Source organism: Kogia breviceps, chromosome 9, assembly GCF_026419965.1.
Source record: "Kogia breviceps isolate mKogBre1 chromosome 9, mKogBre1 haplotype 1, whole genome shotgun sequence".
Taxonomy (NCBI): Eukaryota; Metazoa; Chordata; class Mammalia; order Artiodactyla; family Physeteridae; genus Kogia; species Kogia breviceps.
Genome location: NC_081318.1, coordinates 20,747,512 through 20,773,847, shown reverse-complemented (window position 1 = coordinate 20,773,847; position 26,336 = coordinate 20,747,512). Strand labels below are relative to the sequence as shown.

At 54.4% G+C, this 26,336-nt stretch overlaps 1 protein-coding gene across 3 annotated transcripts in view; it reads right to left on the bottom strand.

Moving 5' to 3' along the window:
- PLXNA4 (plexin A4) overlaps positions 1–26,336 on the bottom strand; it is a 464,525-nt gene that overhangs the window by 88,502 nt on the left and 349,687 nt on the right. For all 3 annotated transcript variants that reach the window (XM_059074236.2, XM_067042137.1, XM_067042136.1), the window contains 7 exons: positions 23,427–23,550; positions 22,552–22,705; positions 21,211–21,310; positions 18,196–18,310; positions 6,839–7,039; positions 1,021–1,117; positions 559–749 (listed from right to left, as the gene is read on the bottom strand). In XM_059074236.2, the coding sequence (XP_058930219.1) occupies positions 559–749; positions 1,021–1,117; positions 6,839–7,039; positions 18,196–18,310; positions 21,211–21,310; positions 22,552–22,705; positions 23,427–23,550 (982 nt within the window). The remainder of the gene's footprint in view (positions 1–558; positions 750–1,020; positions 1,118–6,838; positions 7,040–18,195; positions 18,311–21,210; positions 21,311–22,551; positions 22,706–23,426; positions 23,551–26,336) is intronic.

Genomic DNA, 26,336 nt, shown 5'->3' with positions numbered 1-26,336 from the left:
TGCATCTTTAGCCCTGGCCTGCCCCTCCCGGCTCCTTGTTCCGCGGCCCGTGTCCTCTCTGTCCTCCTGAACTGCGCTCCTGGTCCGTTTCTGCCATTTTACAGCTTAGGTCTTGCGTGTCCCGAGGCCTCTCCACTTTGACCTGCTCCACCTCTCCGGGGCTGGGCTCCACGCCCTTGACCCCCAGGCAGCCTCCACTCACAGGCTGACTGCTTAATGAGGCCGCAGCTGATGGAGCTTCATGGCCTTGCCACCAGGACTCTCGGAGACAAGGACGGGGTGTCGAGGGCTGCAAGTCCTTTCGGACGCAGCTCACACGGAGACTCCACAGGACACTCGAAACCCTCTCTGCTCTCCACCTCCCTTGATGAGGGGAGGGCCTCTGAGCCAAGCCTAAAGCTGCTACGGATTCGCCAGGAAATGAGGATGCCCGCAGCCAGCTGGGCACCTGGTGGTCACGGGGGTGACGGACACCCTGCCAGCCATGGCTCCCAGGGCCCCGCCCGTGGCAGGACAGGGCTCAGCGGCCCAGAGCGGGCCCAGCGGACCACGGCTCACCTCTGTGATGCGGGGATTCGTGCACTTGCTGTTGGTGCCCGACAGCTCCAGCCAGTGGCTCTCGTGGATGGGGCAGTGCTGCCGGAGGGTACACTGGCCCTGGCCCTGGCACCAGCCGCATTCGAAGTCCGGGTCCGCCTTGAGGCACAGCCCGCAGCTCTCACGCATGGCGCCGCACTTGTAGAGGTGAACTGTGGGCAAAGGGCAAGAGGGGCTTGGAGGTGGGGGCAGGGGGCTGGCAGGGGCCCGGGAGTGCGGGACCAGGAGGGCAGTGCTGGCCTGGATGATGGGCCGCGAGGCAGCCTTGCCCCCTCCGCCCTTCGGATGCAGGGGCCGTCCCCCTGCGCCCAAGCAGTCACTGAGCAGTGAGAGCGGGCTTGGCTCCGGTGGGGGAGGGAATGGCCCAGCCCACCAATGGGAGCTGCTCCTCCCTCCCCCGCCTCCCCGGCCCTCCTTCCGCACCTTTATTCTGAGCTGGGTTATCAATGTTGAAGTGCCCGTTCCACACGACTGTCAGCTTCACCGGCAGGTTGTTGATCTCCATCCCTTCGTAGGAATACTGCAGCCAGGACCGGAAGGAAAGGAGAAAAGCTGGGTCACAGAGATTTCTAGGGAGGGCCCAATGTTCGGCCTGGTGTCCTCAAGAGTGCACGGGGTCAGGGCTTCCCTGGTGGCACAGTGGTTGAGAGTCCGCCTGCCGATGCAGGGGACACGGGTTCGTGCCCCGGTCCGGGAGGATCCCACATGCCGCGGAGCAGCTAGGCCAGTGAACCATGGCCGCTGAGCCTGCGTGTCCGGAGCCTGTGCTCCGCAACGGGAGAGGCCACAACAGTGAGAGGCCCGCGTATCGGGAAAAAAAAAAAAAAAAGAGTGCACGGGGTCAAAGGCAGGCCAAGACTGTGCGTGCGTGTGTAAGCACACATAAGCATGGGTGGGCAGGGCGGAGGCGCACATCTCAGGGGACCAGAACAGGGGGTCAAGAAGCTGAGGAGATGCCAGGCCTGGGGGGACACCCATTTGCAATGTGGGTTCACAGAGCAGATTTGAGCAAGTGGCGTGGCCACCTTCTGCGGAGGCCTGTTCCTGCCAGCTGGGCTCTCCCCTGGGAGTTCGTGAGAGAGGAGCCTCTCCCGCCCTGGCTGCCCAGGGCAACTTGCCAGTCCTTAGGGTGCTTTGGGGGAGGTCACCTCTGGGAGCTTTAATTTCTAGGACATGTTCAGCGGAGGTGGGTGCTTTACCGGAGACCTGGCCAAGCCTGATCAATTTGCAGGCAGGGAGAGTGGTTGCAAAGGGGAAGCAATGAAGGAGCTGCACTCTTCAGGAGATGAGTGGCTGACGGTTAACACAGAAGAGGACTGGGTGAGAGCTCAGAGGTGAGGTGGGAAATCCTGAGGTCACCCTAGGGCACAAACCTGGGTCAAGACTCCAAAGGCTCCAGGACAGAGCAGGGGCCCCAGCTGCACAGCTGCCCGTGGTGGGGCTGCGGGGAGCTGCCTCTAGGCCTCTGGGCCCTGCTTCCCTGCCGAGCTCTCCTCTAATGTGCCACCCAGCTGGGTCCATCCCATGGGGCTGTGGTGCTAAGGGAGGGAGGGGGGTGAAGCGGGAGGTACCTCTCAGGCAGCCCCAGTATGCCAGCCCCCGTCTGCCTTCTGACAGCAGGCATTCTCTATCCGCGGGCAAGGAGGGCAGGCAGCAGGAACTTGGAACCTGCCCTGGGCAGCTTTTCCGGTCCCTACCTGATGATTTTCTCATTATTCCACTAGATTCTGCCTACCACAGGGGGTGGGATGGAGGGTCAGAGCTGAGACAGGTTTTCTGCAGAGGAGGGGCTGAGGATGGGTGATTTGTTGGAAGAGTTCAGTCCAGGAGACTTGGTCTGAAGTTGTGGTTGCAGAGCCAGTGGGCTCTTTCAATGCAGAGTTTAAGTTTGGGGGGGGGGCTGGGCCGTGGGGAGGTCCGCGGCTGTTGTGTCAGGCCGCTGATGCTCCCTCCTTCACTGAGGGGAGGGCGGCCCAGAAACTCGGGAATGCTCCGGCTGTGGAGGGTCTCAGCGCCTCTGCCTCTGTAGCTTATCCGTAGGGGCTTCTAAAGGAGATGTTATCATCTTAACCTGGGAAATTGCCCTGTATTCCTGAGTGACAGAACGTGCTCCAGGATGAGCATGCTGTGACGCTGTCCCCCTACAGAAACATAAGTAGGGTGTGTGTCCAGCCTTCTTCGGGCTCTAACCTAGCGCACCAGACTTCTTCACTAACTCCCTGGTGATGACGCCCAGGCCAGGGCGCCACGTGTGGTGTACGTCCCACGATGGCGGGGGTTTGCCTTGCACCATCCACACTCCCGTATAATCTCCCTCGAGATCGATGACACCTGGGCCAAGGCCAGGGTCTGGGCTGAGCCACAGCATAAAGCAAAGCTCCCTACCCCGGCAGAAACAACACTGGAGAATTTTTTTTCATCATCCCATAACTCAGCTGGGGACGCATAAGCTTTTTGCCACGTAGCCCACTAGCCAACTCCCCAGAGATTAAGTTTTTCGCGTCTGGGTGGGTGGTTCCAAGTCGTCGTGAGTTTTCTCAAAAAAAAAACCTCTTCCCCTCTCGTGGTGGTCTATGGACCACCTTAATCAGAGCCATGGGGGTGGGGCTGGAGAGGAGGTCTACTAAATGCAGATTCCAGGGCCCCACCCAGACCTGCCGGATTGGAATCTCTGGAGACAGGAACGCTTCCAGTTAGGTAGTGTGAGTCTGGTGCTGCTAAAGTTAGAGAATCGCTGCTCCTTGCCATCTGCTAGCGGCAGGGAGACAGAGGACAGCCAAGGGGGAAGTGTGTAGGGGAGGCGGGGGGGGGGAACGCTTTCCAGATGCCCCTTCCCATTTCCTCCTCTAGCCAAGCTCCACTGCCCCCATCCTTCCCGTCTCCTGACTCCCGCGATTGCCAGTGGCTGAGGGGCGGGACTGGGCAGTATTATCAGCAGCACTTGACATCTCCTTGAATACCCACAGTTGCTTCTAACCTCTCCTCCAGCTGCTGCCTGTGAGCTGCCCTGTTCTCTGCCAACAGGTCCCCGAGGGCTACAGTGATTGGCCCAGGGCCTGTCCCCAAAGAGTGGGCTGGAAGTGACCTGCCTGTCCACCCAGCCCTGTGTCCCCCCATGCAGAATGCTCCTGTGTCTCTCTTTTCCTTCTCTGCTCTCCTCTGGGACCTCCTCTGCCATCAAAACTCAAGGGTGGCGGGGCGGGGTTGATTTCTCTGTTGGATCCTTCTCTCCTCCTCCCCCCCATTCCAGAGAGGTCATTTAGGAAATGAAACAACAGTAACTCTTCTTCCACGACCCTCTCTGAGGCAGATCACACCCTGCTATAAAGTGCTCAGTTGCTGGTTTTGGCCTAACCTTTGATTAGGGGGTGTGTTATGCAACTGGGTTAAAGTTCTGAACTTGCTACTTAACTTGCTGTGTGACCTGGGGCTGGTCACTTGCCCTCTCTGGGCTTTAGAGACTTGCCCGCCCCCAGCCGTCACAGGATCAAGTAAATATTCTCTCAGGTCTATTCCTGCCCCGATGGTATGTTGGTTGTTTTCCATAACTATGGTAAGGGAGGCTTGCCCCTGATTATGACTCCCCAAAATTTTTTAAGGAAGTCACTTGCCAGCAAGCAGCACCCTGGCCTAAACATCATTTCACCTGGGATCCTACTGACTCCCTGAAAAGAGAGGCTCTTGGGAGGTCAGAGCTGAGCCCTCCTGAACTGTGTGATTCCAGCAGGTCCTGGTAGGCAGAGGGGACCCTCCTGGAACCTACTCTTTGTGGGGTACACCTCCTGTTGCCTCAGTTTCTAAGACTTGAAAATGGTAGAGAAACAAACATTCCCATCACCTTTCTTACTAGGGTGTTGAAGTGAAAAATGCAGGCAGGCAGAGTAGACTGAGCTGGCCAAGTTGCTTTGGAAGCAGGGCCCTGGCGGCACTGAGAACTGTCCCTGGGGGCGGGGAGGCCTCTGGGGGATCCCCAAGTCCAGGGGGCCAGAGTTCAGTGCAAGCCCTCCCCCACTCCTCAGGGGTGCAGGCGGGGAGCTTAGAAGTCACGTCCTCTCCTTGGCGGTCAGAGCCTTGGGCTCCAGGCCTCTAGCCCCAATGTCATGTTTCCACCACGGTTTTGGTGTCTCTCATCTCCTGGAAGCAGATCTGGAGGTACCCAAGCCCATGTACCCTGGAGGTTGACTGATTGGGTAGGACCCCGTAGACCCTTGTCCAGAGCCTGGGGCCTCCAGGGACCGGAAGCAGATTTGACCATCATGCCCTGGGACATCAGGCTCCAGGATGTGAAATTCCCACACAAGGAGCTGTGTGACTGGTGATTTCTTAGATCCTGAGAATTCAACATCAGACCAGCAGACGCCCGTGCTGGGAGTCAGCAGTGCCTTTCCTCGTCCCACCGGTGCCCACCAGGGGTGCCAGCACTAGGCTCCCCGAGGGGGCACCACAGAGGAGGAGACCTGGCCCTCACCTACCCAGCTGTTACCTGGGGTACCTTCCTCTATTCAACAGAGTCAGCCGAGGCACAGGGCCTGTGACGTCCCCACCCCTCTCCTGGGGGAACTCAGAGGCTGCAGAATCTGTCCTCCCTCCTGACACCTCTGAGGACGGGATCCCTGGGGCAGCTTCTCTGAGGAAACGAGGCTGTTCTTCCCGAGGCCTGAAATCCCTACAAGCCTTCTGCTGAGTCAAACGTGGGACTCTCACTTCCTGTTCCCACGGGACTTGCCTATTTGGGGGAGAATCGTTTGAGCCAGACTCTTGGGGCTGTTTTGCTTGGTCTCAGGATTCACGAGGAAGCAGGAGGTGTTTAATAGCCCTTTTGCTTGCAGGTTTAATGTGGGGTGCTGCAGAAATCTGCAACATAGCCTGGCCGCCAGTGCAGGGGGGAGATGTGGACGTGGGAGGGGTGGGGACACATCTGGGGTTTCAGAGGTTGGGAGGTCAGCCACCAGCTCAGTTCTTGTAATGCTGAGCAACCCTGTGCCAGCACGTGAGCCTCTCTGAGCTCCATTTACCCCTAGATTGCTTCCCGCAGGAAGAGTGGGGCGCTCCCAGGAAGAGCTTTGTCTGGGACTCTCCTGATCCCACATCACATCTCCAGATACAGTCACCGCCTATGAGTACCCAGAAGCAATGACAAAGATGAATGGCAGGCAGTGTGGTATGGGAGGAGACCCCAGACCCAGGCCTGACCCTGCCACTTGCGAACTGTGTGACCTTGAGCACGTCACTTACCCTCTGGGCAAGGGCGGGTTACCTGGAAGTCAATGGAGATGCAGGGTCAGCTTCAGGGCCCTGCACTCACCCACATGGCCCTTCCTAAGGCCTGCCTGCATATCTCATTTTGCATGTATTTCATTCTTAAAGAAGGTCCCCCAAATTATATAACTCTCAGCCCCACCAACCCAATCCTGCCCCTACTTCTGGGCCTCCAGTTTCTCCTCTGTACAGTGAAGAAGAAGGTGGGTTTCGCATCGCTTGAAAATATTACATGAGTCTTTAAGTCTGTTAGTCTCTGAGCACGTGGGTGCACAGAAACAGCCCAGAAAGAGAGAACGAGGGAGAGCAGAGCCGGGGCAGGAAAGGCCACAGGGCCAGGGGGGAGCTGGCAGGCAGGCGGTGCACTGTTAGGGCACACTGTGTGGTGACCAGGGATCAGGCGAAGGCTGTTGGCAGCGGGGGGGCTGCTGACCCACTGTTGGTCCAGCATGGACCCAACCTGGATTTCTAAATACTGGGCAGGGTTTGTGTGGATCTACACAGCACAGCCCCGGGGGACTCCTTGTTCCAAGGCCCCTTTTGCAGGTGCTGGTCTGTCTCAGAAGCCTCGTGTGCTGGGAAACAGCCTCTGTGTGGCTGTACGGGCTGAGGTGCGCCTTTGTGGGCTCACATGAGGCCCCCAGGTCAGCCCTGGTAGGAAGTCAGGGCCCAGGGTTTCCAGAGCTGCTCTCAGGAAGGAGGATGGGCAGGCCCTGTAAATACACGTGCCCACAGAGAGCGCTCAGCAGCCCCAAGGCGGGCCCCAGAGCCCCTTGCACCGCAGCCCCTGATGGGTCACCACGACAGGGCCACACCTACAGGCAGACACGTGGCGGACTTGGCTGCGCTGGCAGGCTTAGAGGAAGCAGTTGTCGGGGGGAGCTGAGCGGTTCCGTGGGTGTTTGGGGCAGTCCTGCCGAGCGGAGCTGACCCGACCCTAGGAGAGCGCCCCGGCGGGTGGGGACACGGGGCGGGCACTCACAGAGGTGTTCTGGCACTGCACGCTGGAGCTGTTGAAGCGCAGGGCGGGCACCCGCTGCTCGCTGCCCTGGATGCTGAGGATGCACTCGTACCCGCGCTGCCCCGACTGCGGCTGGGGGAGGTTCTTGGCCTTGAGAGTGATGGGCTTGATCACCTCCACAGGCACCAGGATCTTGTCCACGCGCAGCAGCTGCGGGCAGTCCTGGGGACAGACAGGGAGGCTCAGGTTGGGTAGCGGGAAGCCGAAGGTGCGGGAGCCCCTGGCATCACCCACACGCTCTCAGACTCCACCCTGCCCAGGACTCCCCGCGCACGGCCCTCAGCGCTGCTGCCCACCCCCGGCCACCGTGGAGGAGGCAGTGAGACTGAGCAACCCGGGTCCCGGCATCACCACCTTGAGGCCCCTCCTCCCAGAGCTCGTCCCCTGCCCGCTTCAGCTTCTTTTTCAACGCGCTCCAGACCCTCTGGTCCAGACTCCCGGTGGTCCCCTCTCAGCACCCTCCTCCCCTAGCAGACTGACCCTGCTGGCTGGGCGTCCTGTCCCACTTTGGGCTGAGGACCGCTTTGCCTGTCAGTTCCAGGCTGCCAAGAGCTGGGACAGAGGTGCCCAAGGGAGCAGCTACACAGCGACACAAAGCCCTGGGCCGAGACTCTGGAATGTGAGTCTGGAGGGGGTGGGAGGACCTTCCATAAGGCATTTGGGAATGTTCTGAAATGAGCCCCAGAGACCTTCGAAATCCAGAAGCTTCTGACTGAGCTCTGGGGATGGCAGGACCCCCAAGAACACGCCCCTCAGAGCAGGTGCACTCTGAGTCCCCTCCAGCTGTTCATCCCTGAGCCGGGGGGGGGGCCCCCGAACGCATTCGGGCATGGAGGACATGAATCGCTGGGCCCATTTTTGCTGGGGCAATCAGCTCTGTCCAGGGAGGGCTGGGGGGAGAACGGGGTCAAAGAAGAAGCACGGTGCTCTGCCCTGCTGGGAGGTGGAGCTGGTGTGTGGCTGGATTCACAGAAGCTGCGTGGAAGAGAGCCTTGGCCTGGGTAGGAGTGAGGCTCCGGGCCAGGCAGGTCCCATCAGCCCCCGATTCCTCCCCCTGTGGCACTGTTTGGGGCATGCCCACCAGACAGACGGCTTCTGGGCAGGTCGACGGACAAAAGCATGGCTCACACATCCTTCGTGAGGACGCTGCCCCGTGGGCTCACTGCTGACTCTCAGGGGCCCCCCTGACCTCAGCCCTCTTCCCCAGCAAAGTAGGGCAGAAAGGAGGCCAGGGCAAGGGCAGATGGGAGGGGCCCCAGGCAATCAGGCACCCGGCGGCTGTCCCCCCCCCGGGTCTGAAAACAAACATGAGCCCCTCAGTCGCTGAAAGCTGGAGGGAGAAGAGCTCTAGGGCTGCTGAGCTTCTGACGAGCTGTGGAACCCTGAGCTCATCACGCATCAATCCCCACTTTTGAGACTCAGCTACCTCATCTGTCAATTGGGTGGCATCCAAGGACCCATTCAGCTCTAACCAGTCCTGAGTCCATGACTTGGGTGGTCTCACCTCTGTTCTTCCCGATTACCCTGAAGCCTTGCTTTAGGGAAGCACCCCGGGCCCATTAAATGAATGCCCTCCTCTCCTCCAGGCTATCCATGCCTTTATCCTGGAGAACGGCTAGACGGGCAGCAGCGGACCCAGCAATTCCACTTCTGAGTTTGCATCCAGAAGAACTGAAAGCAGAGGGTCTTGAAGAGATACTTGATGCCTGTGCTCAGGGCAGCAGTACCCACAACAGCCGAAAGGTGGAAGCAACGGAGGTGCCATCACAGATGAATGGGTAAGCAAAATGTGATATGTACGCGCAATGGAATATGATTCAGCCTTAAAAAGGAAGAGAATTTAAACACACGCTAAGTCATGGGTGAATCCTGAAAACATTATCCCGAGTGAGATGAGCCAGTCACTATAGGACAAACACCACACGATTCCACTCAGATGAGGTACCCAGGGCAGTTACATTCATAGAGACAGAAGTAGAAGAGTGGTTTCTGGAACATGAGAGAAGGGGGAATTAGTGTTTAATGGGTGCAGAGTTTCAGCTGGGAAAGATGAAGAGAGCTTTGGAGATGGATGGTGCTTATGGCTGTACAACAACGTGAATGTATATACTTATTGCCACTAAACCGTACACGTAAAACTGGCTAAGACGGTACATTTTATGATATGTGTATTTTGACGCAGTTTAAAATAAATAAGACAAAGAAGAGCAGCAGGGAGGCAGGCCAGCAGGAGGGGGAAGGGACAGAGGACACGGCCTGAACCCTGCCTGTGGCCTTGAGGCTCTAGATCGTGTGGGTCTGCAGGGACCTTGAGGTCCCACGTGGAGCGAGAATCTTAGAGTTGCAGCCTGTGCCCTTGCCTCGGCTGCCATCTCATCCCCCTGCTCCGGCGAGATGAGAACTTGGGACACGTAGAAGACAAGAGCGATTTTGTGAAAAGGACGAAGCTGGAGCGGGAGATGTGTGATGTCGGGGACTCAGGAGAGAAGATAGATGACAAGTGGGGAGCTGTGAGCCAGAGGGGCCGGGCCAGTCCTGACCCCGCCCTTCCCTCCACCCGAGGACCTGGCAGCTGTCCCTCTCCTAAAGCATGCACGGCCTGACCTTGCCTCCCGCTAGGAGCTGCGTCTAGGGTTGCATTGCAAGGAAGAGCAGAAGAGTTGGGGTCTCTCGTCCCCAAGTCCCACAGGAAAACACGGCAGCTCAAGAATGGTACACTGAGGGTGTCTGAACCTGAGAGCCCTCTGAACCAACCCAAGGATCCCTTCTACTTTGCAAAGGAGAAACCAAGCCGGGGAGAGGAAAACTATTGGTTGAGTGCCAACAGATGCGCTGGCAGCTGAAGAACTCCCATGCCGACCCGCCATCTTTCCTCCTCTTAATGAGAGAGGCAAGTTCCTACTGGCAGAGTAGGACCACCTTAGGATGGGATGGTGGGCCAGGGTTTCCCAGAGAGGAGCTGGCGGCCAGGGGGCTTCGAAACCCTCCCGGGGTGAGCTGGAACCTCGCCTGGGGGCCGGACCGATTCTGGTCCAGGATGGAAGCTAAGCCTCTCTCTCTTCCCCTATAAGATTCTCACTGAGGCTTGTTATGAGTTCTCTAGTGAGTCCTGACGGCCAGTGGCCCCATAATGGCCTAGTTTGCATATAAAAAGGTTGGCCACTCTGAGACTACGTTCATTAATAATAATTGGAGAGGCCCAGGGCTGGGCCGGGCCCATTTTCCTCTGGTGGCGCTGCTGACTGACCCCAGCGTCCCTCCTAATTGAAATGTAAAATGGCAATTCTTCCCTAGACAACAAGGCATAAAGGGACCATGGCCACCGTGCTGCCCCCTCCTCTCACCCCATCTCTCCAAACCCTGCCCAGCCTCATGCTGAGATCCCAGGTACAAAACCACCTCTGAGTCTGATGCTCGCAGGAAACTTCAGAGTGACTTCCACGTTTCTCCATGACTCTGAGGCCCTGTTTCCCAGCACTTCGGCCGTGGTCCTCACCTTTGCGCTTTCTTAACTAGAAAGAACCTGGTTTGGGAATCCCATACGTATAAGTGCGAGTCCATCTTCCTCCCGCTAATCTGAGTCTTGAAAGGACTCTCAACATTGCTCGGCTTCACTACGAACAGGGATTAAAAACTCATCCTCTACAGGGTCATTTGGGGGGAGTCCATGAACTACCACGTATAACGCGTCTGGCACAGAGGGAGCAAGTGCTCAAAAAACGTTTGTTCTTTCCTCGTCCTTCCCCCTTGGCTCAGGCTGCACCTGGTCCCTCAGTTACTCCCTTTTCCTAACTCGTTTCCCAAGGATCCGTCTCCCCTGCCCCTGCCTCTGTGTGCTTTTCCATAAACACCCTTCAATTCTCATGGTCCAGCCTATCCACCCCTTCGAAGCTTCAGAGCCCAACAGTTGCAACAGCTCTGAGTGCCCCAACACAACAGAAATGGCTAGGGAGTTCCCAGTTCTGTTCACTGCTCATCTAATGGCAGTCCCCTCTTCCGGAAGGTTCCGCGTGCTCTGAGACAGGACCTTCACCAGCCAGCCATGTGGCCTTGGGCACATCCCCAAACCCTCTGAGTCTCCTCATCCATAAAATGAAGAGGCTGGTTTGGATTCCACAAATTTTATGGTCCCAATTCTAATATTAACCCAGTAGGTGACCTGGGACACATCCTCATATAACCTTTCTGAGGCTCAGTTTTCCCATCTTTAAAATGGGGGTAAACAATACCTGCTAAACTAGCTCAAAGCGTGGGATTCAAAATATCGACCACTGCATGCTGGAGGAGGTGGGGGTCTTTGCAGGGTAGGTTGGTCTCCTGAAAGTGCCATTTACCTACCAGAAGGGAAGTATTTTAATAACTGGTATATTGTGACCTGGCATAGTCATACAGGTGGCTATGGCCCTCGTAGGTAGTGCGTGATACTGTTATTCTAGCTAACACAATTGACACGGTGCAAGGGGTACAAGGTTTCAACGCAGGGCCCATCCCACCACCTCTCTCACCTTACGCATATTTTGCCACGTGCTATCTTGTTTCATAGCACAACACATATCATCACCACCACGTCCATGAGAAAGAAATTAAGCGCACCAGTTATCTCAGTTCCCACAGTGACCATGAGCAAAACACTCTCACCATCATCTTACTGACTTTTGTCCCTAGATGATGATCTAGCCCCCTTACAGAATTCCTTAAAAACATACTGCCCCTCTCTTTTCAAGGAAGATATTTCTCTGAACAATCATTTGAAAGGGCCAGCTCTTGGAGGGTAGAAAACACCTGCATTTAGCAACATTATTTGGAGACAAATGCATACAATAAGAACCAGATTCGCTTGGAGTCTGTTTTGCCCGTGGCTATGTTCTGCAGTCCTGAGAATGGGCTGAGGTTAGGGAGAAGGGTGGCTTGAGGTGCAAGACGATCTTTAAATGTCTTGGCTTTCAGGAAGTGGCTCCAGAGGGCTCCAGGTCCATCATCTAGCCCTGTGCATATTTTGGTTTCCACTGAAATGCACACAGAAGTAAAGACAGCACCGCTAATTGCAGGGCGAGTATCAACATATGAGAGCAAAAACGATGTCTTTCCATCTACCACGTCCAGCATGTCGGTGGCTGCTTTATACAGAGGTTTCATTGCATATTTAAATAATTGAACACGACATAAAGAATGCTGTCCAGCTGGGAGAGGAAACGCTGCCTTCAGGGCTGGTGCTTCCTCGGGAGGGGGTGTTGGGCTGTGGATTTACAGTCCCTAGTGTGTTTACAAGATGAGGGCTCTAATTCTCTCAGTTGTTACCGCAAGGCTGGGGGGATGTGAAGCTCTGGGGCGGGGGGAGCTGGGTAGGGGCAGCACAGAGGGGCAGCTGAGGGATAAGTAAATTGCAGGTCACCCCTCCCCCCATGTCACCTCAGCCCCCATCAATTCCAAAGACAAGTCAGCACGAGCCACAACCAACCCCCCAAATTTACACTCACCTTCTCAGACCCGTGGTGCCCAGTACAAAAATGCAATGCACCATATATTTCCTTTGCGGTTCCCCAAGTTTATGCCATTAATGTGATCTACGATGGGCTGGTTTATGGAGAGAGCAAAGTAATAATACAAAAAGGAAATACCCATAATCTTAAGTGGGGGAAGGGCACATGAGATGGATGGAAAGTGCAGTTGAGTGGAGAGATGGCAACCCAGTAATGGAATACCTGCAGTGGGGGTGGCGCACAGGGGTTTGGCTTTGTTTTCTCAAAGGAGGGTGAAGGGCATGGCAAGGGTGCTTTTGTTCCCTCTGGTTGGATCCCAGAGGACCGTAAGAAGGGGAGCTGAATCACTGACAAGGTGGGCCGGCCTGATCTCCTTCAAGTCCAGTTGGGGATAAATGCCCTTGGCCTGCCCTGTCTCTGGGCATGGGGCTTATTTCAGCAGCTGTCCCGGGGCCCGGACTTTCCCTGCTTTGCCTGCGCTTGAGTCCCAGGGAGGGCTGACCTTGGGATCAGCAGATTTCCCAATACCTGTCCTGGCAACAGATTCAACTCAGCGGTGTCGGGGTGGTAGGGGATCTGGGGAGAAACTTTCAAGCACAGCTTTGGAAATCAAATCGAATTCATTTTGCCTTTTCTGATCTTCCAATTGTTCTCTGGAGTAAACACTCTGGTTGAACTTCAGGAAGAGAGGGGCTGCAGGAACTTCCTCTCTGAGCCTGTATTTAATGCGGCAGATGGGCCTCGGCTTCCTCGCAAAGCCCATCCAGCCTGGAGCCCAGAGAATGCAGCTTCAGCCGCAGCTCACTTTGCTTTTCGGTTTCGATGAGAAATAACAGCAAAATAGTCCAGCGAGGATAAATTCTTGTCAGTGGATTTGCTTTTCCATGGAAGTTCGCCTTTGTTCCCCAAGGATCACTGTTATTTTATTTTTTTGATCACTGTTATTAAGTGTGTGGGCCTGATGGGGGGACTCAGGTTACCCAGCAGAGGAGCCTGGGGCTTCCAAAGCCACTTGGAGACCAGTGGTCCCTCCCGCCTGGTGGAGGTGAGAGCGTGGCCCTGCTCACGGCTGCCCTGGTGAAAGTCCACTCCAGTGCGAAGCAAGGAGTCTCGGCTGATACTGGGAGAACAGGATTGAAAAGACTCTGTGGTCCCACTTGAGCTTTCCCTCGCCTTTCTCTCCCTCTTCTCTTTGGTACCCAGGATCTGGCAGCTGATCTAAAGACCCAGAGGGTGGTTATCACAATGTCATCATTAGTTGAAACAAAATCATTCCTTGTAACTGGAATATAGTGACTATAAACAACATATGTTATTGGGCGTTCTATTTCTAATAATTGTAATTACTCGAGAATACTTGCCATTAATATAATAACAACAATGATTGACCAGTTCTCTGTTCCAGACCAATAACTTCACCTGAATGCACTCTTTGTTCAGGGGGAAAAAAAGAGGTAATTCAACATGCCTGGTGATAGTCAACAAAGCCAGTGTTGAAACTGGAAGACGCCCGGATGAAAGCCTTCCTAGGGATACAGGATGCTGCTGCGGAGTTGAAGGGCCACCTGGCAGCCTCCCTCTTGGCTAACAAAAGGCCTCTGTCTGCATCGCCACACTCAAAGGTTGAAAGCAACTGAAAACCTAGGGACTTCCAGAGAATCGCGGGGCCTGGGTCTCCCCTTCATTCCCAGGGTGAGTCTGGAAGTCCAGGGGAGCTCCAGGCCTGAGGCTGTGTGAGCCCCCCTATTGGCAGAACTGGGAGACCTAGGCCACACTTGGACACTCACCCAGTAAGACCACGTCTTGGGCATGGATTTCTCTTTGGTGCTCTCCAGATTATTTCCACTGATAATTACAGAACTTTAGCAATCATGTGGACCAATGGTCCCATTTTACACGTCTCTAAATACAGATCTACAGATCTCTTACACACCTTTAAACCTCCCACAATGCCCTGCGTATGGGAAATGTTCAAGAAGTGGGTAATGTAGGATGAGAGGTGACCTGTAATAATGCTACAGAGTATCATGCCATGAATAAGCTCTTTCCCTGGCATGGAGAGGGGACACTTGTGCCTGGGGCTGCTACAAAATCAACTTTCAGTTGTGTAATTTTCTTTGTTACCCCTTATTCCTGTTACCAGCTCTTCCCAGAAACAAAAATACAGAAAACAAAAACAACGACATTAAAAAGACATCATTATATTTCTGTTAGCAGCCGGGGCTTTTTTCTTAAGCTCTGAGGACAATGACCTTCTTCCGCTGCCCCGCAATGGCTGGAATCAGACAACAGTCCACAAATATTTATTTACTTCTCTTCCCCTTATCTCCGGGAAGACGCTGCTACAATAACCATCATGGCCTCTCCTCTGTGTTATATTCAAAAGGGTCCATTATTGAGCTGGGTAGAACGCAGCCTCCCATTGTGGACCAGGAGCACAGCCTTAAAACTTCCCTCTCTTAGAATAAATAAGCATCCAAGACAAAGCGAAGCCAAAGTTAATTCCATTCAGTGAATTGATAAGGGAGGCGTGGCGATTCCAAGATACCTGGTAGCCTGTCACTGTGATGGCTTGCCAGGCTCACGGTAAAAGGGCTCATGTAAAATGGAAAAGAGTTGGGGGCGCTACAGCGGTGGGCTTGTCCTTCTTCGTATCCCTCCATCCGTCACGTTCCTCCAGGCTTCTTCCTCTTCTGGGGACCCGGTACCACACCCTCTGAGGGTCTGTGAATCCCCAGTGACCTCTGCCACCACCAGGTACACATGGGTGCTGTGCCTGGCTTGCAGTCTGGGCACTTGAAGACACTGTTCTTTTATGGAGATCCCTGAATTGCGCTGGGAAACGTGGCGGGCTATTTTATTCTATTCTAGGTTCTTTTTCCTCTTTCTGAGCAGCAGATGCCAGCTGCTTTTACATATTTAAAAGAAAGAAAGTTGGGACAAGAGGGGCAAACGAGACAGAAAAAGCAGAAATTTGAAAACCTCCTTCACGGTAATTAAATGATTAGGGGCCTTTGAAATCCACCGGAGAGCTCAATTGTCTCTGTTTTCATTTTATGCTCGGGCCTCTCCCCACATGAAATCCCTGCCAGATACACCAGCCTGGAAAGCTGGAGTGAGCCTGAAAACCTGTCTCCACTGCCATCAGGTTACTTGCAGGTTTCTGCACAACAGAAGAAGAGGTGCTTCCTGGGCTCTTAGCCCCTGGTTGGGTGGGTCAACCAGCCCTTGTTCTGCTTCTGACCCCGCACCCCAAGACAAACGCCTGGGATTGAGGAGAATGGATAGCCTTTTTAAAAATTTCTTTTTGAAAAAATATTTCATCTATTTATATGTTTGGCTGCGCCAGGTCTTAGTTGGGGCACGCGGGATCTTTTAGCTGTGCACGTGGGCTCTTAGTTGCGGCATGCGTGCAGGATCTAGCTCCCCAACCAGGGAATGAACCCAGGCCCCCTGCACTGGGGGCGTTAAGTCTTAACTGCTGGACCACCAGGGAAGTCCCGAGAATGTACAGCCTTTTATGAGGGTCTTCATGCCAAGGTGTGCCCCTTGGCTGTCGGACCCCTGTCTTATTAGCTTTAGCTCCACTTTGTCTTAGTTTAAAAAAAAAAAGAAGCAGAGAATTGACACATAAAAATTAGATTCACATTCCTACTTAAAGCCAAGACATAACCCCTTTTCCCCCTTTCCCTATGAAGGGATAATCTAGGTCTGGGTCTCTTTTTCGGATTACGAATTCAGAGCAGCTGTTCCCAGCCACAGACAGACCCCATCGTAGAGGCAGAGAGCCTGTGTCTACAGACTTCCACAGCCTCTTCTTGTTCTGGTCTGAAACCTACAAGTGACTTGATGGGAGCGGAGAGAAAGAGGTTTTCAGGCCCTCTCCAGCTTTCCAGGCTGGTGTATCTTGCAGGGATTTCCTGTGTGTGGAGAGGCCCGAGAATCAAAGGAAAGCAGAGACAACTGAGCTATATCTGGTGGATTTCAAAGGCTCCTAATCATTTAATTACCTTGAGTGAGGTTTTCAAATTTCTGCTTTTTCTGTCTTGTTTGCTCCTCTTGTCCCCCCACCCACCCACTCAATTGGGAGCATTCTCCCCCCTTGACAGCCTTTCCCTCCACAAAGGATTGCTCTGCCCGTTCTCTACCCAGAGAACTCCTGCTCAGCCACCAGAGCTTGGGAAAGTGGGATCCGGGGCTGGAAATTTCTCATGGCCAGGCACACTTCAGTCATTTTTCCTGGGTGAGGGGAGCTCAACGCAGCAGGTGCTGGTGGTGAGGTGTCCTTCTCTCCTCCCTTTCAGAGACAAGACAGCTTCCCTCCTGCCATTAAGGGTTTGGCCTAAGTTAGGGTTCCTAGTGGGGTGGGAGTCTGGGGGTGGGCCTCTCTGTTCTCACCATGCCCCAACCAGTCCCCCAAACAGCCCTTATGCTTTCTGCACCTGGACAGTTCCCTGCTCTCACAGCTATGGCTTTGCCACATGGTCATGGCACCTGTGTGGCTGTGTGAAGGGGGCTGGAAGGTACACCCAAGACTTGGGGATAGGAGAGATGTCGGAGCCTGAGTCCAGTGTTGGCCGAGAGAGTGCCCTGTCCTTGCATTCAGTGGGGTCTGACCAACACGATATAGATATAGATATAGATATAGATATAGATATAGATATAGGTATAGATATATCACCTCTCTATCTTTCTATTCTCAGCAACAGCATTCTAAACCACTCTGTTCAGAACTACTGGCCCAATGGTTGGAGTCACACAAGCACCATAATGTTTGAACAACAGCAGACTTTTCCAAAATGTGTTTACACACATTATCCTTGAGGTCTTTGCCCACAAACTTACCATCTCAGAAAGGAAACAACATAGGCATAGAGTATTTCTATTATGGTGATGAAGAGTTTTCAAGGATAAGACTAAAGATCAGGAGGGAACAGAAACAGTGTCTTAGCCAGGGAGCCTGGCTCTGTGCCAGTGATTTGCAGACTGGACTGTGCAGCAGAATCGCACAGTGCTGACCGCAGCCCCGAGGGGTCATCCAGCTGGTGGAGAGGATGGAGAGGGAGGTTTTGCATCTCTGACAAGGTCCCAGGTGATGGGGATGCTGATGCTGCTGATTTGGGGACCACACTTTGAAAACCACCCTCAGGTTACTGACTATCCTCTCATTCTTTTTTTTTTTTTTTTTTTTTTTTTTTGCGGTACGCGGGCCTCTCACTGTGTGGGCCTCTCGCATTGCGGAGCACAGGCTCCGGATGCACAGGCTCAGCGGCCGTGGCTCATGGGCCCAGCCGCTCCGCGGTATGTGGGATCCTCCCGGACCTGGGCACGAACCCGCGTCCCCCGCATCGGCAGGCGGACTCTCAACCGCTGCGCCACCAGGGAAGCCCCACCCTCTCATTCTTCTCCTTCTCTCCCTTTTACTCAACTTGACTTCTTTGATCTCAGTTCTGCTCTGTGGACAGTGCTCTGAGGGACCGCTGAGCAGGCTGTTCACAGTCCTGCTGTGTACTTACAATTATTTCTAGGACACACACACACACACACACACACACACACCTCTCTGGGACTGTTCTGGAACTCACCTGGTGTGTAGAGGGTCCTGCTGGATGGAGTGACCTGGAATGCACCTCTGTCTGGTAACTGAACCCCCAGGACTGACCCAGAGCTCAGAGCTTTATTTGTTTACTGCTTTCATGAAGCGGTCCCTTAAGAGTCGGGGCTGGGGAGCAAGGGCGTGGCCCTGTGGGATTTGCCTTTGTTTTCTCTTCTTAAGACCCACCTGCGTGTCCCACGCTCACAGCAAGCAGCCCTCACGGCTCTGGCTGCGGGACCTACCTCAGGCAGCCTCACCCGGCCTTCCTGGAAGGAGCAAGTCTTGGGGTCATGAGTGCAGACATGCCGGTATTTACACCAGTGGCAGCGGTATGGGCTCTCCACGCAGGACAGGCACCTGGGCACAGAGGAGGAAGAGGCACACATCATAGAACCTGCATGAACCAAAAGCAGAAAGCCTAAGACTCTAGGGCCTAGCAAAACATGTTTTTTTTTTTTTTTTTTTTTTTTTTCTCAGTACGCGGGCCTCTCACTGTTGTGGCCTCTTCCCGTTGCGGAGCACAGGCTCCGGATGCTCAGGCTCAGCGGCCATGGCTCACGGGCCCAGCCGCTCCGCGGCATGTGGGATCTTCCCGGACCGGGGCACGAACCCGTGTCCCCTGCATCGGCAGGCGGATTCTCAACCACTGCGCCACCAGGGAAGCCCGCAAAACATGTTTTCATAGTAGGAGAAACCACCTTCAAACGCTCAGGAAGAGTAGATCTTGTAAAAATCCATCCCTTTTCTCTCCAAGTCCTCAGGAAGCCAAGAGTCTCTGGCCTCCGCCCTCACTCAGGTAGCTGACAACCCTGATCCCCCAAGAGCCTCATCAACAACCCTCCATTTTTATAGGATGGCGCCCTCTTTTGCTGAATTGGGAAACAATGAGGTCTGGGGTAGAGGGGCTCATCCAGAGAAACCATGAGTCAGGACTAACAGTGAAATTGACCTTTAATTCAAATTGACTCCAGGGTCTCTGCTGACAAGGACCCACGTGGACACACCTTTGCAGAGGAAGGTCCTGAGGCTACCCCCTCAGTGTGATGGGTAGAGTTGGCAACCCTACCTCTACTCACCATTCCCAGGAAACACAGGCAACTTTATAAAAGCTACTTCCTGTTTAAAACCAAACATGGTTCCCTTCTCCCAAAGGGTCGAACCCAAATGCCTTGCCATGCAGGCCGAGGCCTCTGTGGTATCTAGATCCACTGTCCCCACATGTGTCTGGTGCTTCAGCCAAGAACAGGCCATGCTCTCCCCATGCTGTCCTTCTACCTGGAGTACCATTTCCTCTACCTCATCACCTCCTCTTCCTTCTTTGACCAACGGAGAGTTGGTCTCATTGGGGCCCTCATCCTATTCATCCTTTTGTTTCTGTCTCTGGAATAGTACTGGTCTTGTTGTATTATATTTTACTTATTCATTGTCCTGTTCATCCACTGGTCCACTAGGACATGATTCTTGGGGGGTAGAGATCGAGTCTTTGCATCTTATTAATTTTTTTTTTTTTTTTTTTTTTGCGGTATGCGGGCCTCTCACTGTTGTGGCCTCTCCCGTTGCGGAGCACAGGCTCCGGACGCACAGGCCCAGCGGCCATGGCTCACGGGCTTAGTTGCTCCGCGGCATGTGGGATCTTCCTGGACCAGGGCACGAACCCGTGTCTCCTGCATCAGCAGGCGGATCCTCAACCACTGCGCCACCAGGGAAGCCCCATCTTATTAATTTTTGATGCTCCTTGTCTAATGAGTAACACGCTGTCTTGCATATAGGATGCTTAAAATCATTTTATGGACTGAATGGAAACTTCAAACATGATTTCATCCACCTATTGTATTTTCTTAGAGGGGCAAAAGGGGAGTGAGAGATTAGGCCACCAAGTGGTAAAGACATGGCAAGCTCTGTGGGAAGAAGCAGGAAGAGAATTCCAATGTCGAAGAAATTTGGCTAGGAGGACTGGCTGCCTCTTACTGGGGTGCCAAAGAGAGCCAAGCTCTGGACTCGCAGCTGCCATAACCAGACAGAGCCCACCAGCCTAGAGCCCCAAATGTCTATGGTTATGTTAACTAGCTTGTCCTATATGGAGAAGAAAACAGAACATTATATTAAAGCAAGCAAAGCTTTTTGAGATCAGGTTCTATGGCTTTCAAACTGTGCTCTATGGAACGCTGGGGGTTCCGTGAAGCTTCTTTGGAGACTGTGTGAGATGTGTGGGGTTCCTAGACAGAGGGGTTCCAGGCCCCCTCGACCCGCAACCATCTCCTGCTTCCACCTGTTTTGTGTATTGGGCTTTCACACCTAATTTTGGTTGAAGAAAGGTTTCTATGGTGAAAAACAGGTTTGTACCTTCTCAATATTATCCAGGCCCATCATTTTGGAGAGGAAATAATAATAAAGTAACAGTAAAATGTACAGTGCCTAAACAGTCGGCCAGACGTGGCTCTAACCGCTCTCCTTGTAATAGCTCTTCCAGCCCTAGCAGCCATCCCGTGGGCTGAGCAGGGCTGATGAGCAGGGACAGCAACCAGCGGTGTCCCAGCCGATGGGACCGTGCCCTTGCCATGTCAGCTGTTAAATATTTGGGTGACGCCCCAGGACGAGGACTACTATTTCCTCATTTACAGAGGATACTGGGGCACAGAAGGGTTACTTTTCCTAGCTGGTCCGACCCCAGAGCCCAAGTCTCCGTCGTCCGTGGCTTCCCCCGGGAAGTGGAGGCTTCAGTCAAACAGAGCCAGGGCTGGAGCCGGAGCCAGAGCTAGAAGCCCAGCCCAGGCCAAAGCCCGCCTCTGACCGTCGCCAGCCTGAGTCCCGACCCAGCCTGCGGGGGACTGTGCAGAGCTGAGCGTTCGTTCAGGTGACTCGTTGGACCACTGCCTGGACACACGTGGGGCCTTCTCTCCCTCCTCAGACGACTCTTCTCACCTGGGGTGCTGGTTGCTCTGTTCTTCAGGTAATAAGCACCCCCCTCCTCAACAGATGGTGTAAAGCGAATCCCGTTAGCAGACTTATGCCAGAGAAGATGCAAGGCTAGGGACTTGGAGTTCCCCAGCCCACAGATTATCACCTGCTCATTCTAGCCTCTTCCCCTTAACCCTGTGGGTGCCAGAGGAGGGAGTCTCTCTCCTTCTGGGGGTGAAGGAGGTCACCTTCCAGGGCCTCTAGATGGTAAGTCCTTGGGAAAGTGGTGGGGTCTTCTATCTTTGGATGAACTCTGACCCCAGAAACAGGGAGCTGAGTGAGGCTGGAGGGGCACTTACGAATTGTGGACGCTGCAGTTGTAGAAGACAAAGCTGGTGCTGGCAAAGGTCATGCCTGTCTCCTTCGACTTGAGCTGCAGCTGGACGACATGGTGGTCCCCTGTGGGCGGAGGCAGCCATGAGGTGGAGGTGGGGTGGGGGACGGCCACTGCCCCTTGTCGGGTCCCACTGAGAGTAATGCACCCCGGCAAAGGGGAGCCCACTCTCCAGGGGGTGTGCTTAGCTCTAACCGGATTCGGGTTCAGTCGGGCCCGGTCCCAGGACAACCCCGAGAACAGCTGCAGAGGGTGATTCTGGTCTATTTCTCCTTCCACACTGTATTCCTGGCACCCACCTCTCATTTGCTCACCACGTCCTTTCCGGTCTACGCACACACACACACACACACACACACACACACACACACACTCTGACAGGTATTCAAATGTGCATTCACATACATGATATCCATGCAGCCCTCTCAGAATTACAGATGCACACATTGATTAGCTACCAGAAGAAACACATAGATTCTTAGCAGTGCTGCCGCAAACTATGCCAGAGGTTTTACATGTAGGGGTGTGAGCACTCACGAGCTCGTTCCCCATCTCTGTAAGGAAAGACCCTGTGCTGACACCCCCTCCTCCGGTGGGCTCCATTCGGGCAGGCATCCCTGGAATCCTCAGCTGGCACCAGGGAGGAGCTGGGACCCATGTTTAATTCACAGCCCTGACCCCAGGCCCCTTGTTCTGTGCCTTCCCCGAGAGGCTCATTAATCAATCGGCTCGGAACCAATGTGACAAGCCCAAATGGGAGGGCCAACATGGCATCAGGCTGCCCAGGCCGTCCTGTCCCTCCCAGCGCTGGGCCTCTGTCCACCCTGTCCTTCTCGAGGCAGCCGGCCATCAACAGGAAGCTCTGGGGAGGCGGGGCGGGGGGTGGGCAACGGTTCAGGGTCAGAGACCCAGCAGTGCAGGCAGGGGGTAAGGAACCAGATGACCCCCGCGCCCCATCCCTCCTCCTGCGCCCCTCCACGCCAGCCCTCTCGTGCTCCAGCATGACCTCTGAACTTGACCGGCACGCTCTGCCACTGTGCTGGCCTTTCCCTGTCCCGCCTCTTGGCACTGTTCCTCACCCAGGGTGAGGCTGACTCCTGGATGCTCACCTGGTTTCAATTCCAAAGGCAGCAGAGGGACACTCCATCCCCCTCTTCCTGTGACATCCCTACCAACGCACCCCGCTTCCTCTGACCCCCCCTTCCTGTGCGCTCCCTCAATCCCGCGTGTCTGTCCTGAGTTCCCATCGTCCAGGTGGCAGGAGGAAGGACTTGGCCACCCCGCTTTGCCTCTGGGGACCACTCACCGTTCTCCGTAATGATCCGGGGCACCTCCTTGGCTGCTGGGGAGTAGCACTGGATCTGGTTGCCCACCACCAGCCCGTCCATCTCTGACAGGTCCTCGAAGGTGCAGTTGACACCAGCTGACAGCTCTGGGACATTGTATGTCTCCAGGACCAGCTGTGAACAGCCAGGCAGGGGGAGAGAGAGGAGGAGAGAGAAATGGGAAGAGGAAGGTATGGGATAAAGGAAGGAAGAGGGGGAGCAAGAGAGATCAGAGAGAAAGAGAAGAAAGACAAGCATGAGGCAACATTGACACACAGAAGAAGAGACCCAGTTTATGACGGGAGAGGATAGGGAAGGTGGTGGGACGGTTAGAGACAGAGACGAAAGAAATAAGCGTCGGAATGGATTTGGCCCCAGGAAACAGAACGTTTAGGGGATTTGTAGGTGGAGAGAGGCCCCGAGGAACTGCTGGTCAGGCTCCTCTCCGTTATCCCCAACTTCGGAAAATGGCAACACCAGCCGCCACGTGCCCAGCCAGAACGTGGGCGCCATCGCCCCCTTTCCTCCCTCTGCACATACATCTTTCCCATCTCAAAGGCAAGGAGAGTGCTCCAACACCCGCCCTCTCTTGGTGGTCCCTCTTCCAGGTCATTTCTGGTGTCAGTTTTCCCTGTCTTTCTACCCCTCGCGCACAAAGCCTCTTCCCGGACAGTCCTGCCTGCCAACGTCCCCCTCTTCCATCCCCGGGGACACATTCTTTAACACCCCTGCTCTGCTCCGGAGCGGCCTTGCTGGCCAGCTAGGCCCAGCCCTCCCAAGGGGTGTTGGGCTGAGGCCCTCTGGGCCGGGGGGAGGGCTCTTCTGACGTCCCTGGGTCCCGGCCCCACGGCCTTACCAGGACATTGTACTGAGAGACGGAGATGTTGCTGGGATGCACCGTCAGCCGGACGCACTGCTTCATCTCAGAGGCAAACCTGCGGGGCTCTCTGGACCGCTCACAGCGCTCCTTCCGGGTGCACCTGGGAAGGACAGGGTGACTGATCAGGGACTCAGGAGGAGACCGCGGGTCCAGCGAGGGGCCGGCGCGGAGGTCAGGCATTGCCAGCGGCTTCTGGGACGTGTCCGAACTGAGCATGCCCAGGACTAACCTTCTAGTCTCCTTCCTCCAGCCTGGTCCTCCCCGATCAAGCCCAAAGTGGAAGGAGAAGGTAATTCCAATCACCGGTTGCCACATGCGAGACCCTGAGAGTCACCCCAGGGCGCCCTCGTGGCCTCCTCATTCACAGAAAGAGCTGGAAGTCCTGTCTATTCCCCCTCCCCACTCAGCCTCAGCCCCCCACCCCCTCGCAAACCGAGACTGTTCTCTCCACGTAGCTCCTCTTTCCGACTTCCTCGTCTCTGTGCAAGCCAGCTCCTCTGTCTGCACTGCCCTCCCGCCACACTTTTCCCCATTCCAACTTCCACCTGTCCCTCTAGACGTGGTTCAACTTTAATGCATCTGCCGTGGGTCTCTCTTCCCACCGACCCACTCCCACCCCGGGCAAAGTTAAGGGCACTTTGGTGTTTCCCACCATCTAGAACTTCTTAGACTACATGACAATGATGGGGCTAAGCGCAGCCCTCTCCTACCAAGTGTGAACTTCTCAAAAGAAGAAACTATTCCTGACTTACTTTGCAAGCCCCTGCATATCTCCTGCCCAGCAGACAGAAGGTAAACGTAGGTGGGCAGGAGGGATCGAAGTTGCAGAGTGTAGAAGTTCAGAGCACGCTCTGGAGCCAGGCTGCGCTGGAGCCGAATCCCAGCTCGTGCCCCGGCATCACTGCTATAGAAGGTTCGCTATCGTTGCCTAGTGTCCTCGTCCTGTTATTGTTCAAAGTGTGCCTTGGTCACCAGTGGATCACATCCAGGTGACCTGGGACCTTACGGTCGTAACTGATGGGGGCTTGTGAAAGACGCACATACACGTCACCGTGGTCACCCAAATGCACGCAGCACACATAGGGGAAGGCACTGAAGCTCTCAGCCGGGGCCAGGGCTTGCCCTGCCTTCCGGTGGGAGTTGACTGCTTGGAGGTATTTGACTTTCAGGGAACAGTATTGAACCCGAGCTGGATAAGCCTGGTGAACATGGAGCTGCACTGAGTGCCCATGATTTGGAACCTCTGGGCTACGGATTCTGCTGTGGGGTGGTGGTGAGAGAAGGCAGGGTCCTCAGAGGGACAGGTTGAGGTAAGATGGGACTGCAGGGAAATCCGTCCTGAGTGCTGATCTCTTTTGGTTAAAGAGGAGAGACTCTGCCGAGAAGGGAGGGGGTCAGGGGCTGTTGCAGGAGAGGAGGGAGCACCTGGCAAGGAGCTGAGAGTAGGGAAGGGAACAGCCAGGGATACGGACGGGAACATCTGTCTCAAGAAGCAGATGGGTGAGGCGTAGGGTAAAAGGTGAGGGGAGAGAGGCACCTGGATACCCTGAGCTGCTCTCGGGGTGACTCTCAGGCACAGAGGAAACCTGCGGGGGCCTCTCCTCCCAGCCACGGGGACAGAAGTATGTCACCCACATCACCTGGAGTTACCAAATGGAGTCCAGGTAGAAAAGAGGCAACTCCTTCTCTCTCGCAGTGGGTACAAAGGAACTTCGTTGACGGATCTCAAGACAAGGTCTATCTGCATGGTTTGCTGCTCCCGGAGTTCATGAGGCTGCATCTTGGCCTCGGTGGGAGGGACGGCCTAATAGTGGAGGGTCTGAGAGGAGAATTTAGCTGAGAAATCACTGAAGGGGTAGACTAAAGGAAGAAAGGGGAGATATGGACAAAAAGGATGACCTTGGAGTTAAGTGGATGTGTAATGCAGAAGTAAAACACAATTCTGAATAAAATAATCATGGCCACCAGTCATTGAGCTCTTATTGGGCACTGTGATAAGGGTCTTACAGTTTATGTCACTGAAGTCTCCCAGCGGCAATGGGAGGTAGGTAACCATTTTAAACCCCACCTGATAGATCAGGAAACTACAGAGAGCAGTTAGTCCCTTGTTCAAGGTCATCAGCTAATCAGAGGGAGCCTGTATGAACACAGATGAACTCTGGAGCCTCCATTCTCACCCACTGTGCTCTACCTCCCTGAAGCTTCTAGACTAAACCCATTTTCCTTGCCATCCTGCTGTCCCCTTCTGTGCTTAGGGCAATTAAAAAATGTCCTCTCAATCTTCTTCTCTATGCTAATCGCTGTTTTTGCCTGCCACTGGAAGCACTTTGAATATTACTGAGACTTGTGAATTCTCCAGGACCTGTCTAGGAATCTCATCCCAAGGGTGAAAGGTCAGATGTGAGTGTGGTCGTCTCCAAGGCACCCCCAGGCTGTTCTAGCAGACCCAAGCCAAGAAGGGCATCTGCCTAAAAGTCTGGGAGGTTAATTTACCAGGCTAGCTCCTCTGCGAGGACTTCATTACCTCCAGCTATTAAGCTAATGTTATGGACTTTTCCAGGGTGTCTGCACTGACATCACTATTAATAGTGTTATTTCTCCCATTAACAGCAGACCCAGAGAGCTGATACAGACTTCAATTATTCACTGACTCCCCAACTTTGAAGTTCCTATTTCCAAGAGCAATCAGTAGATCTGAAAAATGTCTTTGATTAAATTATGCACAGAGGAAAAATGAAGCTGCTTTCAGCCCAGACATCACCTGAAGTTACCAAATAGAGCCCAGATAGAAAAGAGGTAACTCCTTCTCTCTTGCAGGAGGTACAAAGGAACTTGGTTGAGGGATCTCAAGACAAGGTCTATCTGCATGGTTTGCTGCTCCCAGAG